Here is a 19,910-nt window from a genome sequence, read left to right as displayed (position 1 = left end):
TTTTAAAATGGTGCCAACTCTTAAGGAGTTTACAATCTAATGACAGTGACAAATAGTTTAACATAAACTGTAGGAAAGGAATTAAAAGTACACATTCGCCTTGATTGAAAAAAAATCACCTTATTTATTAAAGCATAAATTGGGTTGGAAAACACTATTATGTATACCTTTTTTTAATTTATCCTTTTTAAAGGATACTGGTTGTTTTTAGAAAAGTAAATATCTTACCCTATAACAATTTTATGATTGGTTTGAATTTTTAAAACAAAAATTTGCTTAAAGACGAAAAATGATTCATAAAATCAAATTAACATCATGCACAGAGACAGGGAGTTTACAATAGTATATGGAGTAGAGCACAAATGAGTCTAGGATTAAAAAATTAAATGTGAATTCCTCTCATGTTTTTATGTACAAGTTCAGTATACATAAAACAGGGATGATATTTACTCTAAGATTATAACTCATAGATGCCATAATTATTTCCACCTGTAATAATACACAGGATTAAAAAGATCAATATATAAACTTTTCTAATACTTTACATATCAAAAATATTTTGGGGTTGTGGCTCAGTGGTAGAGTACTTGTCTAGCATGTGTGAGGCATGGCATTTCTTAACACCACATAAAAATAAAATAAAGGCATTGTGTCCATCTACAACTAAAAAAAATATATATATAAATATATATAAATATTTATATATATATTATATATTTATATATATATATATAAAATTTGGGGGGACTTAGGAGTGCAGCTCAGTGGTAGAGTATGTGCTTAGCATGCATGAGACCCTGGGTTTAATCCCTAGCACAAAAAAAAAAAAAAAAAAAAAAAAAAAAAAACCACAACAACGAAAAAAAATAAACTAAAAACTAAGGATAAAAAGAAAAAGTGATGATGGTGTAGATGGTGGTGTAGATAATTTAACAGTAAATTATCAGTGCAGAAATGAATGTAAATTTGCAAGTATCTATTTTATCTATAGTTTATTCTTAAAAATGGTTAAAGAAATTTAGAACACCTAGCAAAACAAGTTTGAGGATCTATTTTGTGGAATGTATTGCAAAGAAAAAGAATGGGCAAATAGTATAATTAAAAATCTTTATTGATTCATGCTTTCTAGAAAATATTTTAATTTAATCATCAAAGGCCAAAACTTTTCTTTGCTCTCAATACTAAGCCATTTTTCCCACCAAATAATGTGTATTTTTATAAACTAATCAATTTGTAACATCTTTGATTCTCAAATCTTTTCCCCCCCCAAACACCTCTTAAAAATACAAGATCATAGTTGCGAACAGACCTTAATAGCAATTTAAAAAATCTGAATAGGCAAAGCCTTACTCTAACTGACAAATCACCACTCGATGGATTCAGCATTTTCAGGCTTTGTTCAATGGCCCTGCACTACCAGAGGTGTCCCAGGGATGTTCTCAACATCACAAGTGCAGTTGCTGATGTTCTGATGCTGCAACCACCCACAGGGCACAGCGGGGAGACCTGGCTGAATCAGTTTTGTTCTTCGACAGAGTTTTCTTCTGCACTTTCTTCATCATTTTCATATTTTTCCTTGCAAGAATCCTTGCTGTTGGTATCAATAAAATACTTTTCTTTTTCATTCTCTCTCTCTTCTATTTTTTCTTCTTCATTAAAGCTAGAGGAAGAAATTTATCAATCTTTCAAAGGAAAAATGAGTTGGTTTAGAGGAATACAAACCCTTTGCAGTGTAGCCAGTCTTCCTCAAGTGTATGAGTTCCAATGTTATCAAGAAAATTCTAAACCAGGTGAGGTGGTGCGTGCCTATAATCCCAGCAGCCAGGGAGGCTGAGGCAGGAGGATCACAAGTTCAAAGCCAGCCTCAGCAACTTAGTGAGACCCTAAGCAACTCAGCAAGAGTCTGTCTCAAAATAACAAATAAAAAAGGGCTGAGAATGTGCTCAGCAGTTAAGCATCCCTGTTTCAATCCCCAGTAACAAAAAACAAGAAAACTCTATGAAAATATCAACTGGAAAGTTTTATAAATATTCCTCTGAGAACCAATTTATTTCAAAACTCGAGTGACTCTTTAAATTTCATCTGAAAGCATGCTATTATTTTCGTTATTTATATCAGTCAGAAATCTAAGTTATTCTGCTTTAATAACAAAACACTTCATTCACAACATAATATTTTGATTGTGTCAAACATGATAAAATATCTTTTTTTTTTTTTTTTTTTGTGGTACTGGGGATCGAACTCAGGGCCTTGTGCTTGTGAGGCAAGCACTCTACCTGCTGAGCTATCTCCCCAGCCCAAAATATCATATGTTTTACAACAGTTCACATGCATTCCCTTAGGTAAAGGATTTTTTAAATAGAGAACAGAAGTGTATGCTTTCCTGCAGTAAGAATTTTTCAAAGGTCAACTGTTCAGACATCTTACATATGTTACCTTTCTTTATCTTCAGAGGAACTTTTCGTCTCTTGATTGCCGAAGTTTTCAAATACTTTTCCACTTTGGCCTTTCTTTGAAACAAACTCATCAGATATTCCTAGTGCTTTTAGGGTGTTAGAATAATGCTTTTCTGCTGCCATTCTTGCATTTTTCTATAGGAAAGACAAACCTTTTTAGATGAGAACAGACTTTAAATTTCCAGTAAAAATGTATGGGTTAGAAGCTCCAGTGAAAATTAAGTTCAGTAATCACAGGTGATTTAAATATGTGTTTTATATGACCAACAATTACACTTCTAGGTATGCATCCAGAGAAACTCCTACACCTGTGCCCCAAGAGGCATACATGTACAAGACTGTTCAGGATGGTAGTACTGTCTGTAAAAACCTGAAATTGGAAACAGCCCTGTATCTGTTAATGCCTGGACAGATTGGTAAGTTATGTCTAATCACACACCAGAAAAATAAAGCAATGAAAATGAATGAACTATAGCTATCTTCCACAACAAATATAACACTGAGCAAAAGAAGCACAAAAGAGAACATTTATTATGATTCATTTACTTAAAATTCAGAAACAGCAAAAGTAAACTATTGTTTGGGGATAGGAACATAGGTGATAAAACTGTGCAGAAAAACTAAGAAAATGTTCATCTTGAAAGTTAGAATGGGGCTGCCTGTAAGGGAGAGTGCGAGGGTTGTGACTAGAAGGAACACACAGGGGGCTTCTGGAGAGCTGGAATGCTGTTTGTTAACCTGGGTGGGTGGTGGTCACATGACTTGTTCTGTAATCATTCTTTACACTGAATTTACTTTATATACTTTTATGACTATATAAACACAGAACCAGTAAGAATAAGTTCATATGAGAGTTATTAGAGGGCTCTTCTATTTTATGTGCTCTTTTTAAGCCATACCCCAAATTCATCCAAGAAAATAAAATAAGTACTGTTATTTTTACTCTGTGGAGGAAGCAAGGGTTAACAGCAAAAAGGACATGGATTTAGAACTGGGTTCAAATCTCTGGAATGTCATTTCCTGACTTGGAGATCTATTGGAGTTGTGATGTTTCCTGGTTGTTGCAAGTTGAAAGTCATCACAGTTCTTGAGGCCACAGGTTTTATGAGGCTGCAAAGTGACAGTGTTCATACTAGTGCCTTAGCTTTGGTCTACTTTTAGCTCCTGTGAATGGATCTGAACGAGTACAGGGCCCAAAATTGCTCTCTGGACCCCTACCTATAGCAAAGTGACTAGGAATGGCCCAGTTCCAATGGCATCCCAAACTGTAAAAATTGTGAGACAGCACCCAGTCTAACTCCTAGGAAATAAGGAGCAAGGCATAGTGGTATGTGCTGGTAATCTCAGCAACTTGGGAGGATGAGGCAGGAAGATTGCGGGTTCAAGGCCAGCCTCAATAACTTAGCAAGGTCCTAAGAAAATCAGTGAGACTGTCTCAAAATAAAAAAAACGAAGGGCTGGGAATGTGGCTCAGAGGTAGAGCACTTTCTTAGTATGTGCAAGGCCCTAGGTTCGACTCCCAGTACCAATAAATAAATAAGGGGGGAAAAGGGACCCAGCCCTTGGGTTCAATCCCCAGTACCAAAAAACAAAATAAAACACTTAAAAAATATTAAAAAGGAAGAAAGAAAGAAAAAGAAATAAGGAAAAATAAGATCTCACTCCAGAGGCTAAATAGCTTCAGTTCACAAGGGTAGTGAGTAGCAGAGCTAAGTCTCTTGACCCTTTTCTGAGTCTCTTCCACTCCATCATGCTGCTTTCTTTTCATGGTAGTGGTTAGTCAACTTAGTGAGACCCTGTCTCTAAATAAAATATAAAAAGGGAGGGTGAGTAGTAAAATCCCCTGTGTTTAATATCCTTGGTACCAACAAGTTAATTAATTAAAAAAATAAAGGTGGCCCAAAGCCTGACACCAGCAATGCAGTTGTCAGATAGTTGCCTAACCCAGGGACTTCAGTATGATGAGGGACCATGGAGTATAGCATTCCACAGGAGAAACCAAAATAGCAAAGACTGATTACAATGGATGTCAGTATCACCAGTGCATTTCCTGATATTCTGGGAAACTAAAATTTTAAAGAAGTATTCGAATGCTGCTAAAATGCAACCACTGTGAATAACAGTTTTTTAAAAAGAAGTGAAAATGCATCCAGAGGCTGTGAATACCAACAGACAAAGCTCGGTGAACTGAAAGACAGGGTAAAGTGAGAAATGAGTACTATGCCCCAAAGATGGCGGGAGACAATAAATAAATAAATAAACCCCAAACTTAACTCTGGATGCATTAAGAATAGTAAATTCTGATTTAAGCAAACTAAATGTAATGACACTAACCAAAGTCAATGCTAGGAATACTCCATCTGAATTTGGTTTAAAATTCAACTTAACATCTCCTCAATTAATAAATCCTACAATTTCCAAGAAACAGGACAAAATGGTTTGTTCTATAGTGAATCATGGGCATATTCTGCTAGGGGATAACACAACAGCAGGGAGACCACAATTCTTTCCTTTAAATGAGCTATGTATAAAGCTACAAGTGAATTTATTAAATAGTTGTTAATTAGCAGCAATAATCACAGCAAAACAGACTGTAAGAAGTAATAATTTGTTAACAAAATGAAAATAGTGACTCAGTGCCATAGTCACTCTGTATATAGTTAATTATCTTTTAATATTTTACTTCAAGATAAACAATGTGTTATTTCCCCCCTGCATCTCCCGATGCAAAAGAACTATAAAGACAATGAAATAAAAAGTATAGTTAGGATACTTGTAAAGCTATTAAAAAACTCTACCAAGGCACATGCCTATCATCTCAGCAACTCGGGAGGCTGAGGAAGGATGACCTCTAGTTCAAAGCCAGCCTCATCAACTTAGTGAGATCCTAAGCAACTCACTGAGACCTTGTCTCAAAAAAATAAAAATAAAAAGCGCTGAGGATGTAGCTCAGTGGTTAAGCCCCTCTGGGTTCAAATCCTGGTACAAACAAAACAAAACCAAAAAACTCCTGGAAAGGACTGCCTTTATTTCTTCCAGGAACCAAAATAATAAGTGATAGTGAAAGTATGTCTATAACCAGTGCCCTAGTTCAAAGGAAAAAAAAAAAAATTTATCATCAGAAGTTTAGTTTGTAGCAATTCTTTCATTTATTTAACAATTACCAAATACTTATTTTGTAACAAGCACTGATGGGAAGTAGGGAGAGATGAGGAAAGAAAAGGGTTTTGAGTGAAGAAACGGCATCTATCTGTGAGTGCCAAAAGTGGGAGAAGAAATATTAGCTGTAAAACTCACCTGGGTTTTCAACATTTATAATTTTGTTTGTGTGTATGTTTATACAACCATTTATTTTGCCACATTTTCTCTGGTGCTTCAAAACAGTGGAATTCACAGCATGACCAAACTGTTTACTAATGCTGAGTGAGACTCATCACTAATAGTGCCCTCAGTCCAAGCTAAACCCAGCAAGAAAATGTAAGGTAACACTGGCCAATTTGAAAATAATTGTTAAGTTTGGGTTCAACACCTGCTTACAAACATCTCCACTCTGCCAGAAATTATTTTAGGTGCTAGGTGCTAGAAATACAAAGATTTGGTCAACACCCTTAAAAAGAATCAGTTAGAAAAGAAAAGAGACCATCATGCAGATAGTTTCCACACTATCTCAGCAGAGCTGAGACAGATGTGTACATAGGCTAGTAAAAGAACACAAAGGAAAGGGCACTCAACCAAGCTGGGAAAATGATGCAAAAAGTGAGTGTATGCTGACTTGAATGAGGAGGACTTAAGTAAAGATAGAGACTCTAAGGATGTTTAGAAGAGAGCATGAATACAGACTTCAAATTTGAAAGTAGTAGTAGTCTGAAATAGCCTGAAAATAAAGGGTGTACACAGGGGAAAAAAGAGGGGGATGGGAAGAACGCAGCTGGAGACAGACTAAGGAGATGAACAAGGATCACAGAGGATTCTGTTTATCATGCTAAGAGTTGTGAATTTATCTTCTGGGAGGAAGCAAGACAGCTTAGAGATAAGTGTTTAGAAGTAGGTCGACCTGGGTTCCAATCCCAGTTTTACTAAATATAAACTTAATGAATTACTTACCTTCTTTGAGTGTGAGTTTCTTCATCTGCAATACGGGGAGACTTACCGTATAGCATTGTTTGGGGAAGTTAATGATAAGACCCTTTGATACCATCCACTGAACATGAGAATAAAGTAGAATCAGTGAAAATGGATGATTGCACTGTTATCAAGGGTTATTAACTGCCTACCCAGCATTAACATTTTGGCAGGGGAATGGGAATGACAAGGAGCAGACACAATGAATGGTTTAACAAAGGGCAAAGCAGAAATAACAGAAGAAAAAAATTTTTTAAAGAGATGGGGGGAGCTGGCAATATAGCTCAGTTGATAGAGTGCTTGCCTTGCAAGCAGAAGGTCCTGGGTTCGATCCCCAGCACCGCAAAAATAAATAAATAAATAAATAAAAAATAGATAGGGTTCTCACTATCTTGCCCAGGCACAAACTATACTCTTGCTTCACACTTCTGAGTAGCCAGGTCTACGGGCATGCACAACTGCATTCAGCTCAGTCAAATTATTATTTCAGTCACCTGAATTATACCCTCAACCAAAGGAGAAAAATCAAGAGGAAAACCTCAACATGGAGGAAGAAAAATGTAAGATGCTTACACGAAATCTGAGTAGAGATTGTTGTCAGAGTAGTGAAAACAAAAATTTTTGCAGTTTGAAGCTGGAGATAAACATCTTGAATCAAAAGTCAATTTTTTGCTTTATACTACATAATATAGAACAACCTAAACTGATTTTTCTCCCTAAAGTTGAAACTGAAATGTTAAAAAAATCTACTCCTTAATACAAAAAGCATTATATAAAATTATATCCAATTAAGTAAAAGGATTACATAACTTTGAGAGACTGTACTATGGAGATTCACCCACAATACATGTCCATTGTCCTCAGTGAGTCACTGACTAGTACAAGTTTAGTCCTGTAACTATGCTTATCTGTCAGAGTGCACTAATTATCTATTGTCCAATTGTAACAGCTTGAAATTCACAGCACAACACCTGTAACCTCCAGTGATTTTGTCTATTGTTAAGCAATGTGACCCATACAAAATGCTTCACTTACAAAGGAGAAGATGACCTGAAATTGATAAATCTCTGTGAAGAAAAAGATTATAAAACTGAAAATTTAGAAAAATCAGGATCCATTGTCCATAAGACCAATTTGTTTTTCCTATAAAAAGTAAGTTCTTTTAGTAATTGTAGATAAGACTAAATCATACATTTATTTTTTAAAAATTGCCAGAAATAAATCTGATTCAGTTAGTCATTTTGTTTCATTTTTTAATTCTTCAAAGATGTCCAATTATATCATGAAGCTTCATCTTAATATTTGACCACTTTGTTACTTGAAAAAAAGACTAGCCATTAAAAACAGGTTGTGAAACTAACAGTTTGAGAACTGGATTAGCAGCATGTTCTTTATCAAGCTATGTGCCTCATCAACAAAATTCAATGCTTAGAATTTAAGCAAAATTATTTCTGTGGCTGATTTGATGAAGTCATCACAGAAACAACATGTCTCAAGAATCAAAATATATAAGAAAAACTGTAAACGTGGGAGCTAAAGATATTAAAAGAAAACAAAGAGGCTGACAACAGCTCTTAAATTCCAACAAACACAACCTGAGCAACTCTTTCAAACAGTAGTGGCCTCTTTTTTAATTTTTCTTCTCTTTCTTCTACTTCTTGTCGGAATTCTCTCATCCTTTCCTTTTCACTCTTTCTAAAATCAAATAAAAGGAAGGAAATTTTAAAAGGTCATCTAAGAAAAAAGAAGTTACACACATAACATTTAGCTTAATGGATAATAGAAGCTATTACCAGTTCACCTCAATTCCTTTTCTAACTGATAAATTCTCATGGAATGTAGAATTAAAATCCTAAGTTTTGAGAGTACACATTTTATTGTCCTGGGAATAGTGTGCATGCTTGGACTTCCAAAATCTTCAAGGCATAATGTACTAAGGGGCTTCAAATCAGCCTGAAGAGATGAATGAATGCCCTCTATTTATAAGTGTATAAAACCAAGAAAATACCAAAATAGGTATCTTCTCTTAAAATAGTTCTTTTGAAAATAAGACCTTCTGCTTATTGTTTCTCTTAAGTGAGATCTCCTAAAGATTAGTGGCAAAATTAATTAAATGGGAGCAGGTCAAGGGAGAAAGGGGGAGCATGGGAATATAACATACAGAGGAACAAGAATGAAAACACATACACTTACAGTAAGTATATTTACTCTTTGGACGGGATCCTATATAATGAATTAAACTATACTGTTTTTCTCTATGTGAGATATATTAAAGCAACCAATAAGATTCCATGGATTAGAGGAAATAATTACCTTTCAAATTATAATTATGCTTAATATATACAAGTTGGTGTCATGAAAAGGCTAGTTTACTCCCTATAGGTAAATAGTATATTTCTAAGGAATTTTTTTGCTCAAGTTCAACAAATTAAGCTCCCTGCATCAGATGAGTAAAGCTACATTATAAAGGAATATTCATCATTAAAAACAAATAAATGCATCTTGACTCTTATAAATCAGATTAAAATTTAATAAACCATTATTACTTACCCAGATTTGGGAGAGAGTTTCCTACTTAAACATAAACATTTTTATGTACAACATCCAGAACACTGGTTTTCAAACTCTGTACTACAGAATTCTAGTATTCTGTGAAGGGGTTCTAGATATTCTGTGGGTATTTTATATTATAGTGAAACTAACAAAATGTAACATATACCACTAAATTTAACACAGGTTAAAAATGCATGGCATACATGATGTTAATTATCTACAATGTTTTAATTTGTGCCATCAAATTCTGTGCATAACTTAGAACAAAACTCCTTGACACATCTGTTTACTAAGAAAGTATTCTGAGCTGGGGGTGTACAAGCTCAGCGGTAGAGTACATGCTTAGCATGAGCAGGGCCCTAGGTTCAATTATATGGCAAGCTATTAAGAAAATAGTTTTATCTATGTGCATTAAGAATTTCTCAGGGTTGGGCTGGGGTTGTGGCTCAGTGGTAGAGTGCTCACCTGGCATGTGTGGGGCCCTGGTTCGATCCTCAGCACCTCATAAAAAATAACTAAGTAAATAATATAAAGGTATTGTGTCTATCTGCAACAAAAACTTTTTTTTAAAAAGAGTATAATTTATTTTAAAAAAGAATTTCTCAACATTGTACTGTGCAATCAAAAATAGGGCTGGGGATATAGCTCAGTTGGTAGAGTACTTGCTCCGCAAGTACAAGGCCCTGGGTTCAATCCCCAGCACCACATAAAAAGCAAAAACAAAAAGACTCTTGTGGTTAGCATGCACAAAACCTTAGGTTTTATCCCTAGTATGTGCACATACGAAATATATATATACATACATATATAGATGCTGACATAAGATTATAGCTATTAACTATGGCCACAGTAGAAAACGTTTCTGTTCATCAACATAGCTTCATGATTCTTACCATGGAGTTGTGTATATTGGTTCTCACCACAAGGTATGTGTGTCTATGTATCTAAGTGTACACTCGTGTGTATGCATTTTGAGTATAGGTTACTAATTATAATTTGAATTTATAAACTAAAATACTATTACCACTTTCAATCTGTACATATCTTGATAGTCACCGATTAAGAAAAGAGAAAATTTGGAAACCAATGTTCTGGAGTTTCAGGATTCTTTCATGATACCTGAGATATTTTACTTTGGACTTAAACACTTGAGCTAAACTTTGATGTGAGTCATAAGCCTTAGCCCGGGTTGTCAGGAGTTTCTGCAATTCTTTGATTCTTTGCTTCTGTTTAGTTAGGATCCGATTTCTCTCTTCTTCCAACATTTTCTTTTCCTCAAGTGATCTCCTGAGGGCAACAAACTAAGGCTTAATTCACTTTAAGCCAAGGAGAAAGTTGTTCAGCAAAAATTTAACAAGGGATATTTCAAAGGCTGAAAAAAGGCAACCTTTTGAGAAGGTTCTGATTTGTGAAACTGGAAATCCAATCAAAGCCGACTGTAACCTTTTCTATCCCCAAAGATTCATAAAATTAAAAATACATTCTTAGAGCAACACCCTTAGAAAAACATCCTAAATTATGTAGTAAAATATCTTAGGTACAATAATTTCTTAATATTTTCAAATTCACTACATAAAATCAACAGAGTTGCATACACTACTTTAACAACCACAAGTCAGTACTGAGTCCTAGTTATTTACCTTGTGGCTTGTTCCCGTCCTCTGGAAGAGACTGTGGGCACTGGAGGGTTGCAGTTACAAGGCATGACCTTTGCACTTGCACTTCTTACTGGTGTCTTGTGCCTTGCAGACTGATAAGGCCAATGTGTTTCTTTCAAATTTTCTTCATCTGCTCTAATATCTGTCAAAATGGTTTCTCTTTTAGCAGATGCACTTGAGGATGTACGAAGATCAGATGGTTTACTGATAGTTGAGAGTTTTGGACCCTGGTGTTCCAAGAAGCCTGACTTATATTTCTCAGGAAGGTCTTCAACATCATGAGTCTGGCACCTGGCTTTGTGTTTACACCTTAACTTTCCAGCCTGTTCCAGACCCTTAGAATGCCTGCAAGCTGGCTTATCGGGCACAGAGGATGAATTCTGTAAAAGTTCTTGGGATCTTGGTTGCACCTTAATGTTTCTATAGTGCTCTTCTTCTTTTAACTTGTCACTGGTATTTGAATCATAAGTAGACTGAGGTATGGGTCTAGCTTTAAATGAATTTGCTTTCTTTTTAGATCTAAAAAAGTCCCTCAGTTGCTTTTCCCGGACTGCTTGCTTCTGTTCCTCCCTTGCAATAAACTTAAATGGCTTTTGTGAGTTCAAAAGAGCTTCTTTGTTTTTCTCCTTCCTAGATTTCCTTTGTTCTTCTTTTTGCTTAACAATATCATTATAAAGGGGAAGAAGGACACATACAGGAACTGGATTGGCTCGGAATTTCTTCCTACATTCTGAATCTTCTTCTTGTTTTTTGAGTAGTTGATGTACCGTTTCAATATTTGATTTAGATTTCATGGCCTCTTCTTTTTTCTTCTGTTCCCTAATCATCATCTGAAAAGGCGTAGGTACTGTAATCATGGGCACCCATTCTTTCGGTTTTTTCTTTGTTTTTTCGGGTATTTGGATGTCAGCATCTTCACACTGAATATAATCTTTAACACAAAAGTCTGTCCACATGTTGTTGATGAGATCCTTAGCATAGTTCATCATTGTGTATTTTTCTAGATTGGCCATATCCTCTTCAGAGGAAGAAGTATGCAAGGAGGAAGACCGGCCTAAATCAGGCTCCGAAAGTGTTGTCATTAGTGGATCAGGGTGATAGGAGTTCTTTTCTGATGTAGAGCTAAGAGAGAAGGGTAATTAGGGTATACTTTTAATTTGGTATGTGACCAAATATTAAAATTAAAATAGTTACATATTTTCTAAGATCAGGGTATAATTAGCTATAAGAGAGAGGCTGAACAGGGCTTGTGAAAATTATCATTTTTATTTGAACACAGCTGAGAGATGCCTATAAATTATCAAGTTCATGGTCTCATTTTACAGAAAAGGAACTGCAGATGTCAAAGCCTCCTGTGTTTAACCTCAATTAAATTCTCCTTATGTTTTCCAAAGTCATCATATTAAAACATACATCTGATTACATTACATCCCTATTTGAAACTTTTCAATGATTTCTCATTGCTACAAAGTCTAGGTCACAAAGCCCTTCAGGACTGGTCCCTGTTTACCTTTCCAGTCTGACCTGTCACTACTCCCTACCTCCAGTCACCATTCTTAAACCACATCCAATCATGTGAAGTTCCTCATATACATCATAACTTCTTGTGCCACCATACCTTTGCACACATGCTTTCTGTTGCCTAGAAGGCCATTCCCTACTTCCTGCATCTGCTGAATCTCTTACTTGTCCTTTAAGATTGAACTCAGATGTGACTCTTTTATGGAAAATTCTTTCTGTATCCCTCCAATACCTTGGCATGATCAACTGCTTCTTCCCTCATTTCTGTAACACTCTATTACATCATGTTGCAATGCAATTTTTGGTTCTTGGTTAGTTTTTGATCTCCTTGAGGTCATCCTGGTTTTGACTTCTCAGTGCCCAGTCAAGGTCTGGCACACAGGAAATGTGCAATCAGCATTGACCAACTGGGTGAATTCAGAGACTGGCCTCAAGTTTCAAAGCAAGAGAATTCACAGCAGAAGTGAGTCTTAATATTATAGATGACCTGAGTGTGGTGGCTGAGACAGGAGGATTGCAGGTTCAAAGCCAGCCTCAGCAACTCAGAAAGGCCCTAGCAATTTAGCAAGACTCTGTCTCAAAATAAAAAATAAAAAGGGCTGGGGATATGCTCAGTGGTTAAGCACCCCTGGATTCAATCCCTGACACCAAAAAAAAAAAAAAAAATACTGATGATTTTGAAAACATTGAAGATTAACATCTCCTAGTCTTGAACTCTTTTTATTATATCTTTAATGAGCTCATGTTACTCTATATGATACAGTGTTTTTTTAATTAAACTTGAAATTCATAATTTAAAATGGGCCAGTCTTTGAAACTTTGTCTACAGGTCTGTGAAGGTCTGTGAGTGGTGAGTGCAAGAGAAAAAAGCCAAATGACTACCAAATGGGTCTCAAAGCAAGAGATCACCTAAAACGGATATGTCATTAGACATTTTGAATAAAATCCCACCCCAGGGCTAGGGATGTGGCTCAGTGGTAGAGCACTTTGCCTAGCAGCACAAGGTCCTGAGTTTGATCACCAGCACTGCAAAAAAACTAAAAAATTAAAAAATAAATTCCTTCTCTATCACCAAGAGTACAAAAGAATACTTAAGAGTAAATATTCTGAAATAAAAAATAATTTTGTTCCCCACTTTTAAACATACTTTATTTTATAGTCCACAAATGACATTAGGCACACACTTACCTAGAAGAGACACTAGGAACATCTTCCTTAGCGATCATTGGCTGAACTTCCTTTAAATTTAGTTTATCTTGGTACATTTTCTCTAATTTTGCCATTGTTTCTATGTGGGCTGCCTTCAACTCTTCTAGTTTCCTGAAATATTCTTCATTAGAGTGGTAAACATCAGAAAAGTGCACAAAGTCCTCATAGTTTGCATGTTCATCCACCCCAGAAAAGTTGGTGTTAAAATCAGCCTGGTGGAGAGGGAAAAACCTGTTATATGATGTTTGGAATTAAAAGACAAATTAAATTGACATTGATTCAAATGTTGCTTCCAGTTAGATTTTATGTTACTTGTAGGCTATTTACATTTTCCCTTAATGATTTTTTCCCCATATTTCCCCTAATGATATTTTAAGAACAAGAGAGTGACAGCTGGATGCAGTGATGCATGCCTGTAATCCCAGCAACTCGGAAGCTGATAGAGGAAGATTGCAAGTTCCAGGCCAGCCTCAGCAATTTAGCAAGGTCCTCAGCAACTTAGAGACCTGTCTCAAACTAGAAAAGTGAAAAGGGGTGGGGACCTGGCTCAGTGGTAAAGTGCTCCTGGATTAAATCCCCAGTACCAAAACAAACAAACAAAACAAAACAAATAATGAGAGAGAAAATGAGTCCAAACTGCCAGAAAATAAAAGTTATTTAATGCATTTTATAATGGATGGTTAGGTTCTCTGATAAACCAACAAAAGGTATTTGACTCATTGCATTCCTAGTATAGTAGGATAGGACCAAGCCACCCTTTACAAAGGATTTGTATAAGGAGCCTCCTGAGTTGTTTTAACTGAGGTGGAAAGGAACAGTTCCTCCTGTCGCAAACTAAGCAACCAGAACTAATGCCACCCCTTGAGCTGTGCTCCTGCAGTGTGGCACTATGGTGTGCCAGTGGGGAAAAGGCAGGGGAATGGAGGAGGCAATGAGGGTCAGTGGGGTCAGAGACAAAGTTCTCAGTAGTTTATCAAGGAGTCAGCTGGGACAAGACCTCACAGGAGAGGAAAGAGGACATGGAGTGGGTGGAGGGCACTCTTCGAACATTGTTCCTGTGGGCAGCAACAGCAGGAACTCCCATGGGTGCAGAATCTTTGGGACTGAGACAGAAGGAGAAATATATGGTTGTATATATTCTATGTACAAGTCCAGCCTCACTCCTTTCACATATTTTTCAGTTCTTTTAATTGAAGCAACTAAAGAACTAAAACCTCATTTTCTCTACAAATAAAAAAAAAAACTTTTAATATGTTCACAATCAAGCAGAGTTGAAATTATTCATGATACTATGCATAAAGGCTGTCAACCATGCTTTTAAATTTAGCCTACCACCTGGAACGGACTCAAAATGAATAAAACATATTTGCTACAGAAAATTACAGATTCAAACTGATAAGACTCTGGAAAATAAATCTGTTTAGGCTTTCCTAAAAGGAGAATGCAGAAAAGTTAATTGTAAGTAATAGTTATAGATGTGGGATTTTTTTGTTCTGTTTTTTGTTTTTTAGTGAACTAAAAACAAGAGGCCAGTGTTGTACCACTTGGAGGTAACTTACAAAAACAAAAGAAAGAAAACATGTTTTCTTCAGTAGAACTGATACGCAGAAATTTGTTACCTACAAGTTCATGAATCAAAAAATTGCCGAATGTATGTTGTACAAATTAATTAAGAGAATTCACTGATATCTTTTGCTGTTTCTATGTGTGCCTTGTCATTCCAGATGAATCTAGTTTGTAGCTGGAAGAATTAGCAGAATTACCTCAGGGCCTCACACTTATTCCCTCTCCTCAGGATTTCCTCCAGAAATCTGCAGAGCCCACTTGCTTATCCCTTGAGGTCTTCACTCAACAAGGTCTTGACTGACTACCCTATTTGAAATGCCAATTCCTCCCCAACTCACTGCCAGCCCTCCTTCTCTGCTTTATTTTTCCCAGAAGTACTCAACCACCAACTGACAGTCTACATAGCCTGCTCCTACCAGAAAACAGGCATTGCAAAGGCAAGGATCTGTCTGCTTTGTTCATTCTTGTGTTCCCGGTGTCTACAAAAGTATCTGGTTAATGGCAGATGTCGAGAAATATTTGTTGAACAAGAGAATGTACACTAACCAACCAACCAACAAACAAAAATCAAGTTTCCAACAAAGAAAAACAAAATAAAGCAAAAAAAATCCAGTCCCTTCAAATGACTGAATCATGCAAACATTCTGGCTGCCATGGAGAGCTGTCTTCATTCTACCGAGTAATAAGGAAAAGACCTAAATTCCAAAAACTATAATTAAAACAGGGAGATTATTCCAAAGAAACTATTTTTAGGCAAAAGCATTCATGTGCTCTCATTCATCCTTTGAGAATATCTCTTAAAAGAAGGTCTTATTTCAATCATTTACACAAAAAGGATCAAATTTATTTTGACCTGGAAGAATTATTTGAAAAAGAGAAGAGAGAGAAGCTTTGGAAGAGATGTGGCAGGTCTAATTAACTCTACCTTGACTATATGTTCAATTTTCAGCTTAATACTATTAATACTAGCTAGAACTTTTTGGATAAACTGATCTCAGTGTTTTACCTAAAACAGATGAATAGCTAAGAAATGATTTCCGATTCTAATTTCATCTTTAATTGTCTCCACCCAGAAATATTTATGGACATGGACATTATTCTTCCTCTCCCTCTAATTGTTTGGCTTTTTATGGAATGTTGCAAATGCTGCCCCTAGATTACAGGATAATCTTCCTGAGATTGGCTTGACCCACTTAGATAATGAACCTTTCCAGCACCTGTTGCCTCACTGGCATCAGCATCTCTAAGGAACTATTTGTGTTGCCACCTAAAAGTTTCACCTGCAATTCTGAAATTTTTATTTAGAATTGTTTTTCATTGGAAAGGATTTGTAAGGAATGAGGCAGAAAAGAATGAGGCAGACCTACAAGTACTTACATGGGTAAACCTCCAATAAATGAAAAAGGAAAAAAAGCAAGTTGTAGAACTATATATCAATCTGTATCTTTATGTTTATATTTGTAACATGCTACCATATGTTAAAATATTATACATGAGGTAGAAAAAAGTCCAGAAGAATAGAATACACAACAATTTCAAAACAGTGGTTACCACTCAGGAAGAGTGGGTATCCAGATTTACTTTTTTGTGGGGGAGAAGTGTTATAAGGGCCTAAGCCTCATATGTAATATTTGATTTGGTGGTGGTTTTTTTTGTTTTTTTTTTTTTTTTTTTTTTTTTTTTAAAGAGATAGAGTCTCACAATGTTGCCGGGGCTGGTCTTGAACTCCTGGGTTTAAGCAATCCTTCTGCCTTAGTTTCCCCCAGTGCTAGGACTACGTGTGTGTGCGCTCGAGCCACTGTACCCCACTAACAGGTGATATTTTAAAATATCACGTATTATTGTCATAATTGAAATATAACTTTACAAAAAAAAGACAAGCCAGATGTGGTAGCAAACACCTATAATTCCAGCAAATCATGAGGCTGAGGCAGGAGGATCTCGTTTGAGGCTAGCCTGGGCAACTTATCAGACCCTGTCTCAAAACAAACAAACTAAAAAGGGTTGGGGATGTAGCTCAGTGGTAAAGTGCTCCAGGAGTCAAGCTCTAGTACCAAAAAAAAAAAAAAAAAAAAAAAAGGACAAAGAATGTTCAGAGCAATGTCTAATGAACAGCTGGCCGACCCAGTATCCCATATCTCTTCTAGAAGATGGCTCCCACTCTCCCAGCAATTCAATTCTGCTTACCTTTCCCTTGCCTCTCTCTGCCCCCACCCCTCAACTGGCCTCCTAACCTTTTTATTTTAGGAATACAGAAACCATCAAAGGGAAGCTCCCTCATTACCTCATCTACAAAACTTCCTTTTGGGACCCTTTTCTCATTCCTTCATATTTCAGGGATGAAGTGCAGCAGATAACACCTCCACCATTAAAAACAATGACTGTGAACCCTGCACCCTCTTGTCATATTCCCCTACCACTGTGGTGGCTCCTTAATCTTTTTTGCCTATTTTTTTCTATCTGGCTATTAAATGTTTAGGTTCTTAAGAGCTCTATACTAGGACCCTTCTGTACACTCTCTCCCTAAGTGATTTGTGACCCATTTTCATTGTTTTAGAAATGCTGAAAACTCCCAGACATAAATCTCCAGCCTAGAGCCCATAGGACTTCAGTTTCTTAAGCCCATCTTCTTCCTACCCACTTGGTAGTTTCAGAGGCATCTCAAGTTTAAACTGAGATGTCAAAAACTGAAACCCTGGTTTCTACCCACCCCTCAAATCTAGATTCTTTTTGCAGTTGTCCCCAATTCAGTTAATGGCATTACATTCCATGCAGCTGTTCAAACTGGAAACCTGGGAGTAAGCATTCTTGATTTCTGTTCCTTGCCCTCACATGTAATGTAGCAGTATGTCCTAATAATTCTAGAGAAATCTGTCCACTTCTTGTCATCACCACTGGACTCTTAAGTCAAAGCCCCTGCCCCTGGCACCCAACAGACTCCTAACCAGTCTCCTTACTTCTGCTTTGCAGAAATGACTAACTCCTACCACAGAAAACCAAAGTAGAATTTAATCTTCAAATGAGTTTTTCAAATGACAGTTCCATTGGCAGCTGTTGTATATATACTGGTTTTCATTAACAGCTGAGATGAGAGACAATTATAGTTCTTTTACAAATAGGATCACTGAGGTCTAAGGAAGAATGTTCTCTCATCACCTAGCAAGTGGCTGAGAATGTATTCTAATCCAGGACTACATTCAAATCTTTTTCTACATTCAAATATTCTTCCTCCATCATTTTGCCTTTTTTGTTACCTACTGTCAATTGTGAATAATTGAAAATGGTTCTAGGACTCTAATCCTGATTCATGTTCATGGTCTCAATATGCCTCATTCTGGATAACTTCAAGGTGTCTTAGTAAAATATTGGTCATAAAAGATTTTGTCACATCTCATGATTCATGTTTTGTCATGAATAGTTTTAGTATAAAAAGATTAGAATTTCAAGCTGAGCACGATGGCACAGGCCTGCAATCTCAGCGACTAGGGAAGCTGAGGCAGGAGGGTCTCAAGTTCGAGGTCAGTCTCAACAACTTAGCCAGACCCTGTCTTAAAATAAAAAAATACAAGGCACTGGGGAATGTAGCTCAGGGGTAAATCACTCCTGGGTTCAATTCCCAGTACCAAAAAAAAAAAAAAAAGAATTAGAATGCCAAAATACCCAGAGATTTCTTCTAGTCCTGGACCATAATGTTTTGTATTTGAGGTGCTCTGGATATATGGCATTAAGAATTTAACTGGGAATAAGGAAATTTTTATGTGCAGACTGCTGATTTAAATTCAAGGTGTCCATCTTTTAAGCGACTATAACGATGCCAAACTCTACCCTCCCTCCATCTGCTGGACAGATGTCCAGGAAACATTCGACACTGAAAAGTGATCTGTGAAAAGGCTGTCCCACTTCACCCTGCAGACCCGCAGATCCCTCGGGGAGGCATTGGGATCTCAGTAATTTGCTTGTCTGGATGCTTAATCTATATTCGCGTCTCATCCATCCACTGAACTCTTGATGGTTTTAAACATTCACCTCTAATGTATATGTTAAAATCTGCTAAAACCAGGTCTTAAGGTGATGAGACACGCGCCTGACAGCACAGAGATTCACATGCGTTTTTACGGATTATCCTATCCACTAAGAGGATAGTCAGTTTTCTTCAAGTTAAAAAAAAAAGGAAATATCCAGTCCCAACAGAGTAAGGAATATAACTTTGCATTCTCTAGAAATAGTCATAAAAATTCTCCCTATCAAAAATTTACAACAATCTCTTCAGTAAAAGTTAAAAACTTTTCAACACCTTAGTTTTAAGTATTTTTCATGGGAGAAAGGAGATGGTGGTGGACCAGGATCATTAGGGAGGGAGGGTCTGCATAGGGCACAGTATTTCCAGCGCCTCCTTGCTGGGCGGGGAAGCAGACCAGCCCTCAGCCCGTGCCCAGTCCCGGCCAGCGTCCCGCCCCGATTTACCGACGCCCGCGTGGGCCGCAACACCTTCTCCTCCTCCTCCTCTTCCAGGGCTGCCGCCGCAGCCGCCAGGGCCTCCAGCGGGTCTTCACGTTCGTAGTGGGCGACCCGCGCTCCGGTGTTGGGATTTACCGGCATGTGGAAACTGGAGGCCGCTATCCTCGCGTCTCGATGCGAGGCGGCGGCCATCACCCCGCCTCCGAGGCCTGAGCGCCAGCGCTGGCCCGGGGCGGGTAAGCTGGCTCGGTCTCTAGCAACCTGGCGGCTCCTGGAGTGGGGTGGGCGGTTACTAGGGGCGCGGTTACTAGGAACGCTACAGGAGCCGCTAGGGATCAAGAATCACGCAAAAATCTTTGCTTGCTCC

At 37.2% G+C, this 19,910-nt stretch overlaps 1 protein-coding gene across 2 annotated transcripts; it reads right to left on the bottom strand.

Annotated features, from left to right (window-relative positions):
• Positions 1–1,093: 1,093 nt before the first annotated feature.
• Fam161a (FAM161 centrosomal protein A) lies at positions 1,094–19,808 on the bottom strand. Of its 2 annotated transcripts, XM_047523016.1 has the most exons (7): positions 19,550–19,808; positions 13,499–13,731; positions 10,772–11,911; positions 10,251–10,418; positions 8,174–8,273; positions 2,437–2,591; positions 1,094–1,660 (listed from the first exon to the last, which is right to left on the bottom strand). In XM_047523016.1, exons 1-7 carry the CDS (start codon positions 19,733–19,735, stop codon positions 1,516–1,518), a joined length of 2,127 nt encoding a protein of 708 aa, XP_047378972.1. In that variant the 5' UTR covers positions 19,736–19,808; the 3' UTR covers positions 1,094–1,515. The 2 variants fall into 2 exon arrangements, with proteins under 2 accessions (XP_047378972.1, XP_047378973.1); XM_047523017.1 differs by lacking the exon at positions 10,251–10,418.
• Between the last annotated feature and the right edge of the window lie 102 nt (positions 19,809–19,910).

This window comes from Sciurus carolinensis, chromosome 13 (assembly GCF_902686445.1).
Source record: "Sciurus carolinensis chromosome 13, mSciCar1.2, whole genome shotgun sequence".
NCBI lineage: Eukaryota > Metazoa > Chordata > Mammalia > Rodentia > Sciuridae > Sciurus > Sciurus carolinensis.
This window is presented reverse-complemented; position numbering and strand designations above follow the sequence as displayed.